General features: G+C 44.4%; 1 protein-coding gene across 5 annotated transcripts in view; it reads left to right on the forward strand.

Moving 5' to 3' along the window:
- The window catches only part of AIRE (autoimmune regulator), a 141,948-nt gene extending 123,657 nt beyond the window's left edge, over window positions 1-18,291 (forward strand). For 3 of the 5 annotated variants that reach the window (XM_069727748.1, XM_069727747.1, XM_069727750.1), the window contains 2 exons: window positions 9,023-9,091; window positions 18,130-18,291. In XM_069727748.1, the coding sequence (XP_069583849.1) occupies window positions 9,023-9,091; window positions 18,130-18,165 (105 nt within the window). In that variant the 3' untranslated portion in view covers window positions 18,166-18,291. Of the gene's footprint in view, window positions 1-9,022; window positions 9,092-18,105 lie in introns of all 5 variants that reach the window. The other 2 variants (XM_069727746.1, XM_069727749.1) reach the window with 1 other exon arrangement.
- Window positions 18,292-19,039: the final 748 nt, after the last annotated feature.

Raw genomic sequence — 19,039 nt, forward strand, 5'->3', positions numbered from 1 at the left:
ATTTGATGGATTTGTCACAAATGAAAAAGTCACCATTCCAAAAATTGGTGGAAAATTGGACCAAAAGAATTGAAAGTATTTATTGCTGGCCAGGTGCCGGGAGATTATACTGATGATCTGTTCAACTGGTCAATAATATACAGTGACCGGACAATAACATTAGAGACAAAAATGCTACACCAGGGTTGGATATCTGTTGTCAATAATTGTCACTCACTTTTTGAGATGAACTTTTGTTAATGACCATATACTTATTTTCCACCATAACTTGCAAAATAAATCTTGCCAAATCAGACAAGGTGATTTTCTGGATTTGTTTTCTCATTTTGACTCTCATAGTTGTGGTCTACCTATGATGTCAATTACAGGCCTCTCTCATCTTTTTAAGTGGGAGAACTTGCACAATTGGTGGGTGACGAAATATTTTTTCCCCACTGTAGTAACTAAGCTTATTTTTCATAAATCAGCAGTACAAGGAAAGTAAGAAACTACCATATATACTCGAGTATAAGCCGACCTGAGTATAAGCCGAGACCCCTAATTTTGCCACAAAAACTGGGAAAACTTATTGACTCGAGTATAAGCCGAGGGTGGCAAAAGCAGCAGCTACTGGTAAATTTCTAAATTAAAAATAGATACCAATAAAAGTAAAATTAATTGAGATATCAGTAGGTTAATTGTTTTTGAATATCCATATTGAATCAGGAGCCCCATATAATGCTTCATATAGTTCATGATGGGCCCCATAAGATGCTCCATACAAAATACGCCCCATATAATGCTCCATAAAGTTCATGATGGGAACCATAAGATGCTGAATATTAAAATATGCCACATATAATGCTGCATAAAAGGATAATGATGGCCCCATAAGATGCTCCATAGAATATTATGCCCCATATAATGCTGCACAAAGGTTGATGGCCCCATAGATTATGCCCCATATAATGCTGCACAAAAGTTGATGGGCCCCATAAGATGCTCCATAGATTATGCCCCATATAATGCTGCACAAAGGTTGATGGCCCATAAGATGCTCCATAGATTATGCCCCATATAATGCTGCACAAAGGTTGATGTCCCATAAGATGCTCCATAGAGTATGCGCCATATGCTGTTGCGAATAAAAAAAAAAAAAGACATACTCACATCTCGTCCCTCAGACCCCCAGCATTTGCGATATTCACCTGTCCTCGTTCCACCGCCGCTGTTTTCCGGGTCTTCCCGCACTAACCACGTCATCGCACCCTCTGTCCTGAATGTCACAGCCAGAGGATGTGGGAGACGGAGCCTGGTGGTGGAACGGGGACAGGTCAATATCGCATGGCTCACCCTCCCCCTTCATATTCACCCTCCCGGCGCGGTCCCTTCTTCTCCGATGCGATGGTCTCTGGCGCCAGCAGCTTCTTCCTGTGTTCAGCGGTCACATGGTACCGCTCATTAAAGTACCATAATAAATATGCACTCCACCCCTATGGGAGTGGAGTCCATATTCATTACTTTAATGAGTGGTACCACGTGACCGCTGAACACAGGAACAAGCTGCCTGCGTCAGAGACAATCTGAGAAGCAGGGACCGCCCGGGGAGCTGATGAGTATGATGTCACAGCCGCCGCTCCCCCTCCCCCGCTGACCCCCTGGGACAATGATTCGAGTATAAGCCGAGAGGGGCACTTTTAGCCTTAAAAAATGGGCTGAAAATCTTGGCTTATACTCGAGTATATATGGTATGTAATATATCTCATCAGAGAAATGTTCTTACTCTTCTTATCTGTCATGTTTTTGTCTCCTGGTCTAAATGTTCTTCATCGAAAAGTATTTAAAGAGGTTCCCTGAGAAATGTTAAAAAAAAATTAAATAATACACATTTAAATGTTACACGTTTTTCTAAATTACTTTTTTTTAGCAAAAAGGTAGGCTGTATCTAGTGCATTCTGTCAGGATTTTAAAGATGGCAACTGCCAGCTATATCATTGTGCAGCCATCTCAGATTTCGGAGAACACACAGTGGGACGGGGTGCTGATGGGAACCAGTGCATGCGAGTGCATTGGCAATGACGTCATTTAGATGCCATTGTCAGAGATTAAGGGTGAGTGCGCACTTTAAGTATTTGCTTGCAGAAATTACTGCAAGGTTTCTGCATCTCTTGGCAGCAAAAACGCTACGGCAAAAACACGTACACATTAACCATGCGATTATGCTGCAGCGCAGGTGCCACGGCCGGCACCTGCTTGCAGGAGCATTTTTTTAAATACATTTTAATACATTATGTAAACTAGGGGGCGGGTCACTGTGAGGGATCAGTGACCTATCAGTAGGCTGCATTATGAATATATAATCAGAGCACCACATACATTAACCCCGCCTTAGGGCACGAGAATCTCATTAACACAAACCTGAAAATAAAGATTAAGAAACAGCCACAAGACAGATTTCATCAACCAAGCTATCATTTTATTCAGTATAACAGTGCGACCTGACACTGTCTGTAGGTTATCCAAAGTAGCAGAAGAAGAAAAATGGAATGCACTCTGATTCTGATCCTTTATTCAAAACATGGACAAACTTAGCAGGGAGGGGTGTGGAAGGTGACGGACGATGGCCGTTTCGCGCACACAAGCGCTTCTACGGGTCCTAAAGAAGGACGCAGCTGTGCGGAGTGCCGCTCTTACACATTGTACTGTCTGTAGGTTACTTTGCCCAATCCTGCTGACAGATTCCCTTTATCCGCTTCAGAGTTTGGAAACCGTGAGGCAATTAAGAGAAGTGGCATGTTCATTCCTAAGTTCCTAAGGCGGCTTCTATCAGGAAGCTTCTTGCAAGACATAGTTTTATATATATTGTAAGGATTTCACTCACTCAGCTGCGACGGCTGACACTCAGGAGACGTGTTCCTTTAAAGATCACTGGGTTTATTGCTTCATAAACCATGTGGCAAATAACAGAAAGCAAAATGGGCCTTTGGTTCAGGCAAAGAAAAGCAAGTGTCCAGTTCATCCGGCTCAGTCCTGAAGCCGTAACACACTCAGGAGGGTTTCACCTCCACACATCTCTGCTGTGTAAAGGATTAGCCAGTCTTATAAAGAGCTAACCCCACCCAGTAACCCATCACATGATTAGCCATGTGGTCTGACATTACCACAGGTCCTGAAACACATATACAAGATTATGTGCAAGAAAGGAATACTCCGGGCTACATTACAGCAACCAGGCACTTATGTGGCACATACCTCCCATCGACTACACACCCTTTAGCCATGCTACATACCTCCCCCCTCTGCCTAAAGCCGTGGGGCTTGGCACTTTCCCCCACTAAACAAGGGATTCTCGATAGGGCATCCGCATTACCGTGCAGCTTTCCGGCCCTATGTTCCACATGGAAACTGAAGTCCTGCAGGGCTAAGAACCAACGGGTGACTCTAGCATTTCTTCCTTTCGTTTCTCTCATCCACCTAAGCGGGGCATGGTCAGATACCAGTCTAAATTTACGTCCCAGCAGATAGTACCGCAATGTGTCCACTGCCCATTTTATGGCCAAGCACTCCTTCTCAACGACTGAGTAGTTCTTTTCAGATGAGGACAGCTTCCTACTCAGATAGAGAACAGGATGCTCCTCCCCATGTAGTTCTTGGGAAAGGACTGCTCCCACCCCAACATCTGAGGCATCTGTCTGAAGAATAAACTCTTTCTTGAAGTTTGGGGCCATCAGAACGGGTTGCTTACACAAAGCGTTTTTCATTTCTTGGAAGGCTGACTCTGTTTCTTCGGACCACTTAACCATTACTGATTTTGTCCCTTTTAGCAGGTCAGTCAGAGGCGCAGCCATCGTGGCGAAGTTTGGGATGAACCTCCTGTAATATCCCACGATTCCCAGGAAGGCTTTAACTTGTTTCTTGGAAACTGGTTTTGGCCATGTTTGGATTGCCTCCACTTTATTGATTTGGGGTTTTATTTCTCCATGACCCACTATGTATCCAAGGTACTTAGCTTCTTCTTTACCCAAGGCGCACTTCTTCGGGTTTATAGTAAATCCGGCCTCTCTTATAGCATCCAACACCGCTTGGACTTTCTCCAGATGACTCTCCCAGTCCGGGCTAAAGATGACGATATCATCTAGGTACGCAGCAGCGTAGGCCTTATGGGGTGCAAGGACTCTATCCATAGCCCTCTGGAAGGTCGCCGGAGCTCCCTGTAGGCCAAACGGCATCCGGGCATATTGGAAGCATCCATCAGGTGTCGAAAAGGCCGTCTTCTCCTTGGCTTCCTGTGCCATGGGGATCTGCCAATACCCCTTTGTCAAATCCAAGGTGGATATATATCTGGCGTGCCCAAGCCTTTCGATGAGCTCATCAATACGGGGCATGGGATAAGCGTCGAACTTGGAGACTTCATTCAACTTCCGATAGTCGTTGCAAAACCTCCACTCTCCATCAGGTTTTGGGACCAGGACAATTGGGCTCGACCAACCGCTCTTGGATTCCTCAATGACCCCAAGCCTCAACATACGCTCCACTTCCTTGGAGATAACTTCTCGACGAGCCTCAGGAATACGATAAGGTTTCACATTCACCCGCACATGTGGCTCTGTTAGGACCTCGTGCTCTATGACCTTCGTGTATCCTGGCAATTCTGAAAACAGGTCCCTGTTTTTCTGGAGTAACTCCCGGCACTGCTGTTTCTGGGTCTTTGATAGCGTCTCTGCTATAGTAACCGCTCCAACCTCACCTTCTGGGTTGCTTAACAATGACGGAGTTGCTGTCGGCTCTCTATCTTGCCATGGCTTGATGAGGTTGACATGGTAAACTTGGAATGGTTTCCGTCTTCCTGGTTGGTGAATTTTATAATTTACCTCACCAAGTTTCTCGACAACCTCATATGGCCCTTGCCATTTGGCCAAGAACTTGCTTTCCACCGTTGGAACTAACACAAGAACTCGGTCTCCCGGATTGAACTGCCTCACTCTTGCAGACCGGTTGTAGACCCTGGCTTGAGCTTCTTGTGCTTGGAGAAGGTGTTCTTTCACGATAGGCATCACCTTTGCAATCCTCTGCTGCATCAGGGCCACATGCTCAATGACGCTTCTGTGGGGTGTGACTTCGGCCTCCCAGGTTTCCTTGGCTATATCCAGGAGTCCTCGTGGATGTCGGCCATATAGAAGCTCAAACGGTGAGAACCCTGTGGAGGCCTGTGGAACTTCACGAATGGAAAACATCAGATAGGGTAAGAGACAATCCCAGTCTCTACCGTCTTTCTCTATAGCTTTTCTCAGCATGCTCTTTAGTGTCTTGTTAAACCTCTCAACAAGGCCATCTGACTGGGGATGGTACACCGAGGTCCTCAACTGGGAGATCTTCAGGGCTTTGCATAACTCCCTCATCACCTTGCTCATGAAAGGTGTACCCTGGTCAGTCAGGATCTCCTTTGGCAGACCTGTCCGGGAAAAGACATGGACCAACTCGCGGGCTATGCTTTTTGAGGAAGAATTTCTCAAGGGAATTGCCTCAGGATAGCGTGTGGCATAGTCCAGGATGACTAATATATACTGATGGCCCCGAGCTGATTTAACTAAGGGACCGACCAAGTCCATGGCAATTCTCTCGAACGGTACCTCAATAATGGGCAGTGGCACAAGGGGGTTCCGGAAATGAGGAGTAGGAGCAGTTAGCTGACATGTAGGGCAGGACCTGCAATAGTTCACTATTTCCCGGTGACACCCAGGCCAATAGAACCTCTGCACAACCCGTTCCTGCGTTTTTTCCACCCCCAGGTGTCCACCCAAGATGTGTGAATGGGCCATGTCCAACACTTTCCGTCTATACGGACCCGGCACTATCAACTGCTCTACCAACTCCTCCCGTATTTTCGTGACACGGTACAACAACTCCCCCCTCAACAGAAAATGGGGAAATCTTGTGTCTGCCCCCGGCTCCTGTACCACCCCGTCAATAACTGTGACATTATTAAAGGCTTCCCTCAGAGTGGGGTCCCTATGTTGGGCAGTCCCAAAATTTTCACCGGTAACTTCTAACTCCAGAATGTCAGATGTAGGGGATACTTCCTCCTCATCCCCAACCAGAACACAAAAAGGAAAACTGTCTGCCTCTGGGTGTGGCGATACCCTTCCAGGGTTCACTGGTTCCCTGCCAGGGAGCTCAGAACCATTTCCCCACAAATCCCAAAACAAACAGAAATCCCGGCCAATAATTATAGGGTGCAACAAGTCCTGAACCACGCCGACTATGTGGGACTCAGTGCCACATGCCGTTTCAATGTCCACCCTGGCCATAGGGTAGTCCTTTGCATCACCATGTATGCACCGCACTCCGACCTTCTTTCCTGGGAGCAGGTGGAGAGGAAAAGTGGCCCTCACCAGGGTCACTAGGCTCCCCGAGTCTAACAGTGCCGTTACTGCTCGACCGTTCACCTTTACGGGACACGCTTGAGGTCCCTCGTTGGATGGAGAGTTCACACTACAGGCTGGATACGCATAGTATGAACAACGGCGTCCCATGCTGCAGTCCATCTGCTCAGTGGTTTGGGAACAACGGGCAGCTATATGTCCTGGCTTGTGGCACCTCCAACAAATAATATCACCCGTGGGGACCTTGGGCACCACCTCCCCCGCCCTTTGTGACCTTGGACGCACCATCCCTTTTTGGGACTCAGCTGCCTTCTGGGACCCCCAGTACGGCATGGGCTGCCTCCCGAAGGAGCCTTCCAACCCTTGGTATCTCTCAACCAGTCCGATCAGCTCGTCGGCATTCTGGGGATCACCCTGGGCAACCCAAGACTGTATAGGCCTCGGGAGGGAATGGACAAACCGATCCATCATCACCCGTTCTACCATCTGTGCAGGCGCAGAGGATTCTGGCTGCAGCCATTTCTGGACCAGGTGCAACAGATCAAACATTTGGGAACGAGGTGGTTTGTCCCGGTGATAGCCCCAGGAGTGAACTCGCTGTGCCCTGACAGTCAGTGTCACCCCCAAACGTGCGAGAATCTCGGCTTTCAATTTGTGATACTCTTTGGCATCCTGCAAGGTCAAATCATAATACGCCTTCTGGGGTTCTCCCGTCAGGTATGGCGCAAGTACCTCTGCCCACTGCTCTGGCGGAAGTTTTTCCCTCTCAGCGACCCTCTCAAACACCGTCAGGAAGGCCTCAACATCATCCCCGGGAGTCATTTTCTGCAATGCGCGTCTTACCGTCTTCCGGACGTGGGTGTCATCAGCCAAACCTGGGGTTGGGGTGCTCGCCTTGCCCTGGATGGCGGTTGCCAGAAGCTGCATCTGCTGCTGATGCTCCTGCTGGCTCTGCTGCATCTGCTGCCGTTGCTCCTGCTGACTCTGCCGTTGCTCCTGCTGGCTCTGTTGTATCTGCTGCATCAACAGCCTGTTGGTCTCTTGCTGCCTTTTCTCCTGCTGTGACTGCATCTGGACCAAGTGTTTCAGCAGGTCCTCCATTTTCTCCGGCAATGCTTGCTGGCTTGCAACAGCCTTGACCCAGGACATTCAAAAATAAACTCACGTCTCCGCTGGGAACGCTGCTCGCACGTCTACCACCAATTGTAAGGATTTCACTCACTCAGCTGCGACGGCTGACACTCAGGAGACGTGTTCCTTTAAAGATCACTGGGTTTATTGCTTCATAAACCATGTGGCAAATAACAGAAAGCAAAATGGGCCTTTGGTTCAGGCAAAGAAAAGCAAGTGTCCAGTTCATCCGGCTCAGTCCTGAAGCCGTAACACACTCAGGAGGGTTTCACCTCCACACATCTCTGCTGTGTAAAGGATTAGCCAGTCTTATAAAGAGCTAACCCCACCCAGTAACCCATCACATGATTAGCCATGTGGTCTGACATTACCACAGGTCCTGAAACACATATACAAGATTATGTGCAAGAAAGGAATACTCCGGGCTACATTACAGCAACCAGGCACTTATGTGGCACATACCTCCCATCGACTACACACCCTTTAGCCATGCTACAATATATATATATATATATATATATATATATATATATATATATATACTGTATATATAAAACACGTTGGATTGGAGCCTTCGCAAAAACATCAAAATCACCAGTGAAGTCGCTTCAGGAAAAAGGCTGCCAGCTCTTTAGTGAAACGGCTTTGCCTCAGAAATCCTCTAATAATAATAATAATTTTTATTTATATAGCGCCAACATATTCCGCAGCGCTTTACTATGTTCACATTCTATTTCTGGTAGAAAAACTGTAGGAGAACAAAAACGCACAAGATCATTAGGTGATACCCTTTTGGGTACAAAGGAAAGAAAAAGGAAGGTGCTCACCTAAGCAGGTTGCGTGCAGGCCCAACTCCTATGAACATCTGAATATAACAATGCCTATGAACACCTGAATATATCAGCTGCTGCTGCCCCTTGGCTGGGGGGTGATCTCCTCCAGGATAGTTGACCAATTGGACGAAATCACGATAGGCTGCACTGATGTAATGAAGAATCCTTAGGATCAAGATGAGTTGAATGGTTTCCCATTTCTGCCACGCATTTATGGCTCGGTGCTTCTGTCTGAAAACGGGATTCAGATGTATTCAACGAGTGAGCCGTTCACTATAATAAAGAAGATGGAATCTCTGTGTGGCATCCACTTCGACAGGATCTGATATGGTTTAGATGGGTACAAAAGTGTGAGAGACTACGCTTTTGTGCTCATCCAAAAATACAGACCCTACTAGAAGAGAGGCTAGATGGAGCGCAAAGTGACTCATTATACCAAATGGCTCCGTCAGGGGTTCAGCCCTAATCCCATTATCATTTGTCTCTTTTCCATGGTGCGGGGCGTTAATGAAATGGAAGAAAAATTCCAACATGACTTTCCATTCTCGGAAGGTTTTGTAAACCCGTTAAAGCCTATAAATGTGCAAAAAAATATAATATTTTGAGTCATTTCCTCATTCTATCAGTTTAAGTATACATTAATTTCTATATACCATATATTTCTTTTTATTTATTACATTTGTTATTTATTTTCAGGGTGCGACTGAAACTATTGGCAGCAACCTGACATTGAGTCGACATGAACTAGAATGTCTCATTACTGAGGTAAATATCATGGTGGTGTGTTAGTATATACCTCAATATTCATAGAACGAGCAGCATTATATGAAGTATGAGGACAGTATTTATTTGTAGTAGGAACAGGCTAGAACTGGATGCTAGTTATAGCTATGTCGCTGACCACAAGGTTTGCCTTTTCCTGTGTTGATCTGAAAATACCACTACTCTTATAAAAGGGTTATGTGACTGCAGTAGTAGATCTTTGTACCTCACTATAGTGAAATATTTCAGCTATGTGAATCCGGCTTATTCCCTGTATAGGTCCAGTCACATACACATCAGCCTAATGTACAGAGTCACTTTGTTCATAGAAGGAGGTGGATATCGTTCTGCCCCTGAAATAAGCCTTGTTCTTAGGGGAGTTGGCAGCACTATCTTTAGAGAAGCTCTAAAGTCATAAATAGGGAGAAAAAAATAAAAATGGCTGAGATGGAAATAACCCTTTAAGAACTTTTTCCATGCGCTATAATCAGTTGGTCATTGACCTGTGTAAGCACTGGTGCGATTAGTCAATGAATGAGAAAACTCTTATTTAGGCTTAAAGGGGTTGTCATGTCTTAGGCTACAAGCATGCAGCCATTCGATGTGACTGCAGATTAATGAACCTTTCCTCATATCATGTGCACTGAGAGCTGTGAGGATTCCCTGATGCTGGCAGCAGGTGGTCATTACAGCTACATTCTGACTAAACTTATCCGGCCTAGCTCAATACAGTTGCATTGAGCGAGACTGCGCCCATCAAGCCGACACGTGACTGCATGTATTCAAATCACATATTTGCGGTCATATGCGGGCACTGGAGAATCCTCACATCGCACAGATAGGGTGATTGCAGTCTCAAACAGGTTTTCCTCCAGGATTGCCCTGTATTTCGCTCAATCAATCTTCCTATCAACTCTATCCAGCTTCCCTGTCCCTGCGGAAGAAAAGCATCCCTACAGCATGATTCTGCCACCACCATGTTTGATGTGGGGGTGGTGTTTTCAGAATGATGTGCAGTTTTAATTTTCTTCTCACATAGTGTTTTGCATTTAGCCCAAAAAGTTCTACTTTGGTCTCATCTGGCCAGAGCACCTTCTTTCACATGGTAGCTGTGTAACCATACATGGCTCTTTGCAAACTGCACAAGGGACGTCTTATGGCTTGCTTTAAAAAATGGCTTTCTTCTTGTCACTTTTCCATAAAGGCCAGATTTGTGGAGCATACGATTAAGGCTACTTTCACACATCAGGTTTTCAGAGTCCGGCTAAATCCGGCGAATGTTGAAAAAAACTGGATCCGGCGCAGATTGTGAAAAACTTATGCTACGGATCCGTTTTTTTTACGGATCCGGCTAGTCTATCTAGATTATTGGATGAAAAAAAAATTTGGAGCATGCTCAGTTTAAAAAACCAGATCAGGCTGCCGGATCCGCCTTTTTCCTGATCCGGCACCTTCCGGCTCCCATAGGCTTCCATTCTAGCAAACAGCCGGAAGCGCTTCAGGCTTTTTCGCCGGAGACAAAAAACGTTGCTATGGACGTTTTTTCAAGAAACCGGAAGCGGCAGTTTTGCCGGATCCGGTGAAAACTGGACGAAATGCAATGTCATCCGGTGCAATCCGGCACTAGTACAAGTCTATGGGGAAAAAACCTGATCCGGCGGCAACATTCGCCTGATCCGTTTTTTTTGAAAATTAGCCGGATTTAGCCTGACACTGAAAACCTGATGTGTGAAAGTAGCCTTAGGCCGGAGTCACACTACCAAATAACACGGCCAAGTGCTATGTGATAAAACATCGCATAGCACTCGGCCCAATGTTACTTTATGGAGCAGCTCAGATCTGCAATTATTTTCTCATGCCGATTCAGCATGACTGAACAATCGCAGCATGTTGCGATTTGCAGCGAAACTCGGCTCACTCGCACCCATACAAATTTATGGGTGCAAGTGACACAAAGCACAGCACTCGGATATCACCAGGGTGCGGTACGATATATACAGCGAAGCCGGCGGCTTTCTCCACCTCCTCCGCAGCTGTGCTCCGTTCCTTTTTGTGCAACAGGATCGGAGCACAGTAGCATGACACTCGGCTCCCACTCGCAGCAAAGCAGAAGCGGAGGGTCATTAGCATATCGCATCCGATGCTCTTGCGTGAATAGTGTGAATCCAGCCTAAGGCTACTTTCACACTAGCGTTGGAATCTCCCCGTCGCAATGCGTCGGGCAGAGATTCCGACGATAGCGTTTAACGCACTGCACAACGGAGGCAGCGGATGCATTTCTCCAGCGCATCCGCTGCCCCATTGTGAGGTGCGGGGAGGTGGGGGCGGAGTTCCAGCCGCGCATGCGCGGTCGGAAAAAGCGGTCCGTCAGGAGCAAAAAACGTTACATGTAGCGTTTTTTGCTCCCGACGGTCCGCCAAAGCATGACGCATCCGTCGCACGACCGATGCGACGTGTGGCAATCCGTCGCAATGCGTCGTCAATACAAGTCTATGGGGAAAAAACGCATCCTGCAAGCACTTTTGCAGGATGCATTTTTTCTGCAAAACGACGCATTGTGACGGATTGCAGTTAACGCTAGTGTGAAAGTAGCCTAATAGGTGTTCTGTGGACAGATTCTTCCACCTGAGCTGTGGATCTCTGCAGCTCCTCAAGAGCGACAATGGGCCTCTCGGCTGCTTCTCTAATTAGTGCTCTACTTGCTTTGAATGTCAGTTTAGGTGGATTCCCATGTCTTCGTAGTTTTTCAGTTGTGCCATACTCCTTTCATTTCTGGTTATGGATTGAACAGTGCTTTGTGAGATGTTCAGAGCTTTGGCTATTTTTTTTTCAACCTAACTCTGCTTTACTGTTCTCCACAACTTTATCCTTGACCTATCTGGAGTGTTCCTTGTTTTTTTATTATGTTACTTTATCCATAATATTCCCACTAAATCTCAGCACCCTTCACAGAACAGCTCTAGCTATACTGAGAATAAATTACATATAGGTAGACTTAATTTGACTAATTAGTGACTTCTGGAGGCAACTTGTCACCCAGAATTTTGTATAGGGGTATCAGACTACAGGAGATTGAATACAAAACCACATCACAATTTTCAGATTTATATTTCTAAAATAATTTAAAAGGTGTGTATCAATTCATTTACACTTCACAAATACTTGCTACTTTGCATTGGTATATCACATAAAATCCTAATAAAATACATTTAAGTTTGTGGGTGTACTGTGAAAAAATGTGTAAACATTCATGTTATATGAATACTTTTTCATGGCACTGTACGTATAACATAAATGTTTAAATCACTGCACTTTTGCAATCTAAAAGTAACAAAGTTTGCATATCTGATTTCCCCACAAATGCAAAGGGTGTATCTATCAAAATATAAAATTACTTAACCCATATAATAAACACTGTAACCATTTTTCATTCACCACCACCAAAAAACAATTAAAACTGATCAAAATGATGTACATTGGCATGTAAACGTTTGGACACCCCTGGTCACAATTACTGTTATCGTGAACAGTTAAGTACCGTATATACTTGAGTATAAGCCAACCCAAGTATAAGCCGACCCCCCTAATGTTGCCACAAAAAAATGGGAAAACTTAATGACTCAAGTATAAGCCTAGGGTGGAAAATGCAGCAGCTACCGGTAAATGTCAAAAATAAAAATAGATACCAATAAAAGTAAAATTAATTGAGACATCAGCAGTTTAAGTGTTTTTGAATATCCATATTGAATCAGAAGCCCCATATAATGCTCCATACAGTTCATGATGGCCCCATAGTATGCTCCATACAAAATATGCCCCATATAATGCTCCATGCAGTGTATGCTGGGCTCCATAAGATGCTCCATATTAAAATATGCCCCATATAATGCTGCACAAATGTTGATTATGGCCCCATAAGATGCTCCATACAGACATTTGCCCCATACAATGCTGCACAAATGCTGATTATGGCTCCATAAGATGCTCCGTAGACACATTTGCCCCGTATAATGCTCCACAAATGCGGATTATGGCCCCATAAGATGCTCCATACAGATATTTGCCCCATATAATGCTGCACATGGCCCCATAAGATGCTCCATACAGATATTTGCCCCATATAATGCTGCACATGGCCACATAAGATGCTCCATATACAGGTCCTTCTCAAAAAATTAGCATATAGTGTTAAATTTCATTATTTACCATAATGTAATGATTACAATTAAACTTTCATATATTATAGATTCATTATCCACCAACTGAAATTTGTCAGGTCTTTTATTCTTTTAATACTGATGATTTTGGCATACAACTCCTGATAACCCAAAAAACCTGTCTCAATAAATTAGCATATCAAGAAAAGGTTCTCTAAACGACCTATTACCCTAATCTTCTGAATCAACTAGTTAACTCTAAACACATGCAAAAGATACCTGAGGCTTTTATAAACTCCCTGCCTGGTTCATTACTCAAAACCCCCATCATGGGTAAGACTAGCGACCTGACAGATGTCAAGAAGGCCATCATTGACACCCTCAAGCAAGAGGGTAAGACCCAGAAAGAAATTTCTCAACAAATAGGCTGTTCCCAGAGTGCTGTATCAAGGCACCTCAATGGTAAGTCTGTTGGAAGGAAACAATGTGGCAGAAAACGCTGTACAACGAGAAGAGGAGACCGGACCCTGAGGAAGATTGTGGAGAAGGACCGATTCCAGACCTTGGGGAACCTGAGGAAGCAGTGGACTGAGTCTGATGTGGAAACATCCAGAGCCACCGTGCACAGGCGTGTGCAGGAAATGGGCTACAGGTGCCGCATTCCCCAGGTAAAGCCACTTTTGAACCATAAACAGCGGCAGAGGCGCCTGACCTGGGCTACAGAGAAGCAGCACTGGACTGTTGCTAAGTGGTCCCAAGTACTTTTTTCTGATGAAAGCAAATTTTGCATGTCATTCGGAAATCAAGGTGCCAGAGTCTGGAGGAAGACTGGGGAGAAGGAAATGCCAAAATGCCTGAAGTCCAGTGTCAAGTACCCACAGTCAGTGATGGTGTGGGGTGCCATGTCAGCTGCTGGTGTTGGTCCACTGTGTTTCATCAAGGGCAGGGTCAATGCAGCTAGCTATCAGGAGATTTTGGAGCACTTCATGCTTCCATCGGCTGAAATGCTTTATGGAGATGAAGATTTCATTTTTCAGCACGACCTGGCACCTGCTCACAGTGCCAAAACCACTGGTAAATGGTTTACTGACCATGGTATTACTGTGCTCAATTGGCCTGCCAACTCTCCTGACCTGAACCCCATAGAGAATCTGTGGGATATTGTGAAGAGAAAGTTGAGAGACGCAAGACCCAACACTCTGGATGAGCTTAAGGCCGCTATTGAAGCATCCTGGGCCTCCATAACATCTCAGCAGTGTCACAGGCTGATTGCCTCCATGCCACGCCGCATTGAAGCAGTCATTTCTGCCAAAGGATTCCCGACCAAGTATTGAGTGCATAACTGAACATTATTATTTGATGTTTTTTTGGTTTGTTATTAAAAAACACTTTTATTTGATTGGTTGGGTGAAATATGCTAATTTATTGAGACAGGTTTTTTGGGTTATCAGGAGTTGTATGCCAAAATCATCAGTATTAAAAGAATAAAAGACCTGACAAATTTCAGTTGGTGGATAATGAATCTATAATATATGAAAGTTTAATTGTAATCATTACATTATGGTAAATAATGAAATTTAACACTATATGCTAATTTTTTGAGAAGGACCTGTAGACATTTGCCCCATATGCTGTTGCTGTGATTAAAAAATTACATACTCACCTCTCAGGCCCCTGGCACTTGTGATATTCACCTGCTCCCCGTTCCACCGCAGACCGCCGCTGCGTCTTCCCCGTCCTCTGCACTGACGTTCAGGCAGAGGGCGGCGCGCACTCATCGTGTCATTGCGCCCTCTGACCTGAGCGTCTCTGCAGAGGACAGGGAAGACGCAGCGGCGCCGACGGTGGAACGGGGAGCAGGTGAATATCGCACACTTATACTCAACTGCTCCTGGCGCGGTCGCTGCATGTCTGTTCCCCAGTGCCGGCAGCTTCTTCCTATAGTGAGCGGTCACATGGTACCGCTCATTACAGTAATGAATATGTGGCTCCACCCCTATGGGAGTGGAGTCGGGTCCATATTCATTACTGTAATGAGCGGTACCATGTGACCGCTCACTACAGGAAGAAGCTGCCGGCGTCGGGGAACCAGGGACGTGCACGGACCGCACCAGGAGCAGGTGAGTATTATAAGGCTGCTTTCACACATCAGGTGTTTTGTTTCAGGCTAAATCCGGCTCTCGGGAGAAAAACCGGAACCGGAAAACATAAAAACCGGATCCGGTTTTTCCCCCATTGACTTGTATTAGCGCCGGATGGCCCAGCGTTTCTTCTACAAGGAACATTCTCTCATTATTCTGGCATTTGGCAAATATTAACTATTGTGGTAATCCTAAGGCTAGGGTCACACTGCGTCATGGCGGTACGTTTAACGGACTACGTTACACCACGGCATAACGCGGTGTAACATAGTCCGTTAACGCCGCCATTGATTGTAATGGCGAACGCATCGCTAGCACACGCCCACATTGGACATGCGCTAGCGATGTGCCGTCATTTGAGTGACGGACCGCGAACGCTGCTTGCAGCATTCGCGGTACGTTATTCGCTAGCGCAGATCGGGGATCTGCTCTAGCGTGATCGGCTAACGCGATCCCTTTTGGGACATTGCGTTAGCGCAGTCTGTAGCGCTATGCGCTAAATGAATAGCCATAACGCAATGTTTCCCTAGCCTAATTGACCTAAAACGGTAACTGTTCCCAATAACAGTAATTGTGACGAGGGGTGTCCAGATTTTTACATGCCACTGTATGTACCCCAAAATGGTACCAGTCAAAACTACAGCTCACCTTGCAAAAAAAAAAAAAAAACAAGTGCTAATTGAAAGATACAACTCCATCTTGAAAAAAAAGTTTATGATTCTAAGAAAATGGTGAAACGAACATTTTATTTTTTTTTACAGAATTTTTTTGAAACCACCAAAATAGAAAGAAAACTACAGTATACAATTTTGGTATAGCTGTAATTGTACTAGCCTGAAGAATCACATTAATTTTTATCACACAATTATCAATGAATTAACAAAACCCCAAAACTTTGATGAAATTTCATTTTTTCAAACATTTTACCCCAATTTGAAATGTTCACGTTTTCTAGTACATTATATGGCAACATGAATGGTAGTAATTAAAAATTAAAACTCGTCCCGCAAATATACAAATATTCATGCGGTTACATCAATGGAAAAATAAACAAGCTATTGCTTTTGGAAGAAGAGCCCTGTACCGCCGTGGGGGCAGCATTTCCTTCAAGAACACTGGGAACTCATAAGTGTGAGCTCAGTCTAATCCCTTATCGTCCCTACTACACAGATGAAGCAATATTTTTTCTAATGTGTATATACGGTAAGTAATACATTGAATACTTTATTATGAGACATCCCATATACACAATACATGAGCGCCTTCCACATGACGACATTTGACGTAAGCCCATAGCGCTATTTATTATCATCCTTTATCCATTCTGCAATCCGTGTCTGATGAATGACTGTACTGTATATATTGTGCATATGGGTTGCCTTACAATAAAATAAAGCATTCATGTAAATCAATTACTTGGAGTGCCAAGTGCTTCTACTTATTTAGTTGAACAGACTGGAATCCAATAATACACATCAATCATTAGTGCTATATATTTCCAGCAAATAAAATGTATATACAGGAATATATTTTATATGGCAACATATTAAAGGGAATCCGTCAGCAGGTTTTTGCTATGTAATCTGAAAACAGCAGGAGATAGAGGCTGAAAAACAGAATTCCGGGAGGTGTCATTTGGCAAAGTAAGTGCTGCTGTCTACTAACTGTGAATGATTTATCACTAAGAGATTAACATTGCTGACAACAATATTCTGGCAATGACCTCTTCTGTGATAAGCAGCTCACTGTCTATGGACTTTGCACTTACAGAGCCTGGTGTGGGCAGGGTTAGCTTTATCAGCTCTGCTTCATTGCTAAATTTAAAAGCTCTGATTGTGTGAAAACGGCTGCACCCGGTAATCTAAGTGATACATCCTAGGATTCAGCTTCTCTTTGCCTATATCAGGCTGTAATTAGATGGGGTAGCAAAAACTTGATGACAAATTCCCTTAAGCTTTCATTACCAGGAGATCATTAATGAGTGAATCAGTCCCTGTGATGTAATATAAACTGTTTTCCCACTTACTCGGGTCTGTGTCTGCATTCTAGTATAATACTATTGGCTCTCATTGAAGAAACCCAATTATGGAGACCTATTTTGAAGGCAGTGCTACATGGGGAAAGAAAATTATGTAAAGTAGCTTACACCAGTGAAACCAGAGAACTGTATACATCCAGCAGTGTTTTGTCCCTCATCAGTACAGAGTAGGGTGCTAGTTAGCTAAAAAAAGATGCTTTAGATGCAGCATGGGGTGGAGCATTGACTCCTAAAGAGGAGACCAAACTTTGTGGGGAAAAAATGCTAATAAGCTTATACCAGCCAAACAAGAGACCTATCTGTAGACAACATTGTTTGGGCGTTTTTGCCCCTCATCAGAGCAGGGTACTATGTGGTACTTTTAATTTTTTTTTTCCAATAGAACATTGCCTTGAAAATTAGTATTTTTAAATAGTTAAGTCTCTTAAACGAGAGCCGGTACCATTGCAGAGTTGTGTTTAATGCATCTAATTCAGCCAACCAATATCTGTACTAGTGAGGGGCAAAAACCCAGAAATAGTGCAGTCTGCAGATGGGTCTCTGGTTTGGCTGGATGGAGCCACTTTTCATAGCTTAACAGTATTAATGAATATTACAATCATTATGGAAGCTGTTCATAGATAAGATCTTGGTTTCGTGTTGTACTTGTGCCTTCATGTACTCATTTCTCTTTTCTGACAGAGTTCATTTGATTGCTTCTTACAGTGGGCGTTCCAGAACATGACTCGTCCATTGACGTAATTTGACAAACCCTCATCTTCTGCTTTGTTCACATCAGTCTCAGAAGTTTAGTTTTATTTACGCTATGTTAAATAAAATAGCAAATAATAAAATAACCCACTTCAAATAAAAGGATAACATGAGACCAAAATTAATTTGTCACTTTCTTTCAGGGTTTCGATAACGGGGACCCATGTGTGTGAGGTCAGACATAAACTTACCTGCCATTACATAAACTGTCAGCCTAATGTCTAACAATTAAAGGGAACCTGTCAGCAGAATTGTGCACAGTAACCTACAGGCAATGTCAGGCTAGCGCCATTATACTGATTAAAATGATACCTGGGGTGATGAAATCCGTCTTGTGGTTGTTGTTTAATCTTTTTTCAGTTTTCATTTAATGATATGCTAGTGCTCCGGGGCGGCCTTTGGGGGTCTTCATGTGGTGTTCTGATTAGATATTCATAATGCAGACTGCTGACCGTTTGCATAATGAATACCTGTACATACTGATATTCCCATACCTCAGCTTCTAGCAACCACTTGGTAAGTGACCCAGCTTTCCACACTGACTTTCCCATACCTCAGCTTCTAGCAACCACTTGGTATGCTTTTCAACCAACCCCTGCTTTACTCCCAATGTTATTTATGACCTTGTTTACTCTGCCTTGATTATATGCATCTGGCTCTTTCTTAATTATTTGACCAAGATGAGCACAGACCACTCCTCTCTGCTTGACACCTGAATGCACTTTCTAGCACATGTATTGCAAAGCATAAGTCTGCCAAGATGTCAGTCTGCCCAGTGAATCATATAAGTGTATCATACAAGTGTGTGCAGCTATGAAAGAATTAATCCAGAATTGAACCAGAAGGGAACTGAAGGTAACTGGAT

Source organism: Ranitomeya imitator, chromosome 5 (genome assembly GCF_032444005.1).
Source record: "Ranitomeya imitator isolate aRanImi1 chromosome 5, aRanImi1.pri, whole genome shotgun sequence".
Lineage (NCBI taxonomy): Eukaryota > Metazoa > Chordata > Amphibia > Anura > Dendrobatidae > Ranitomeya > Ranitomeya imitator.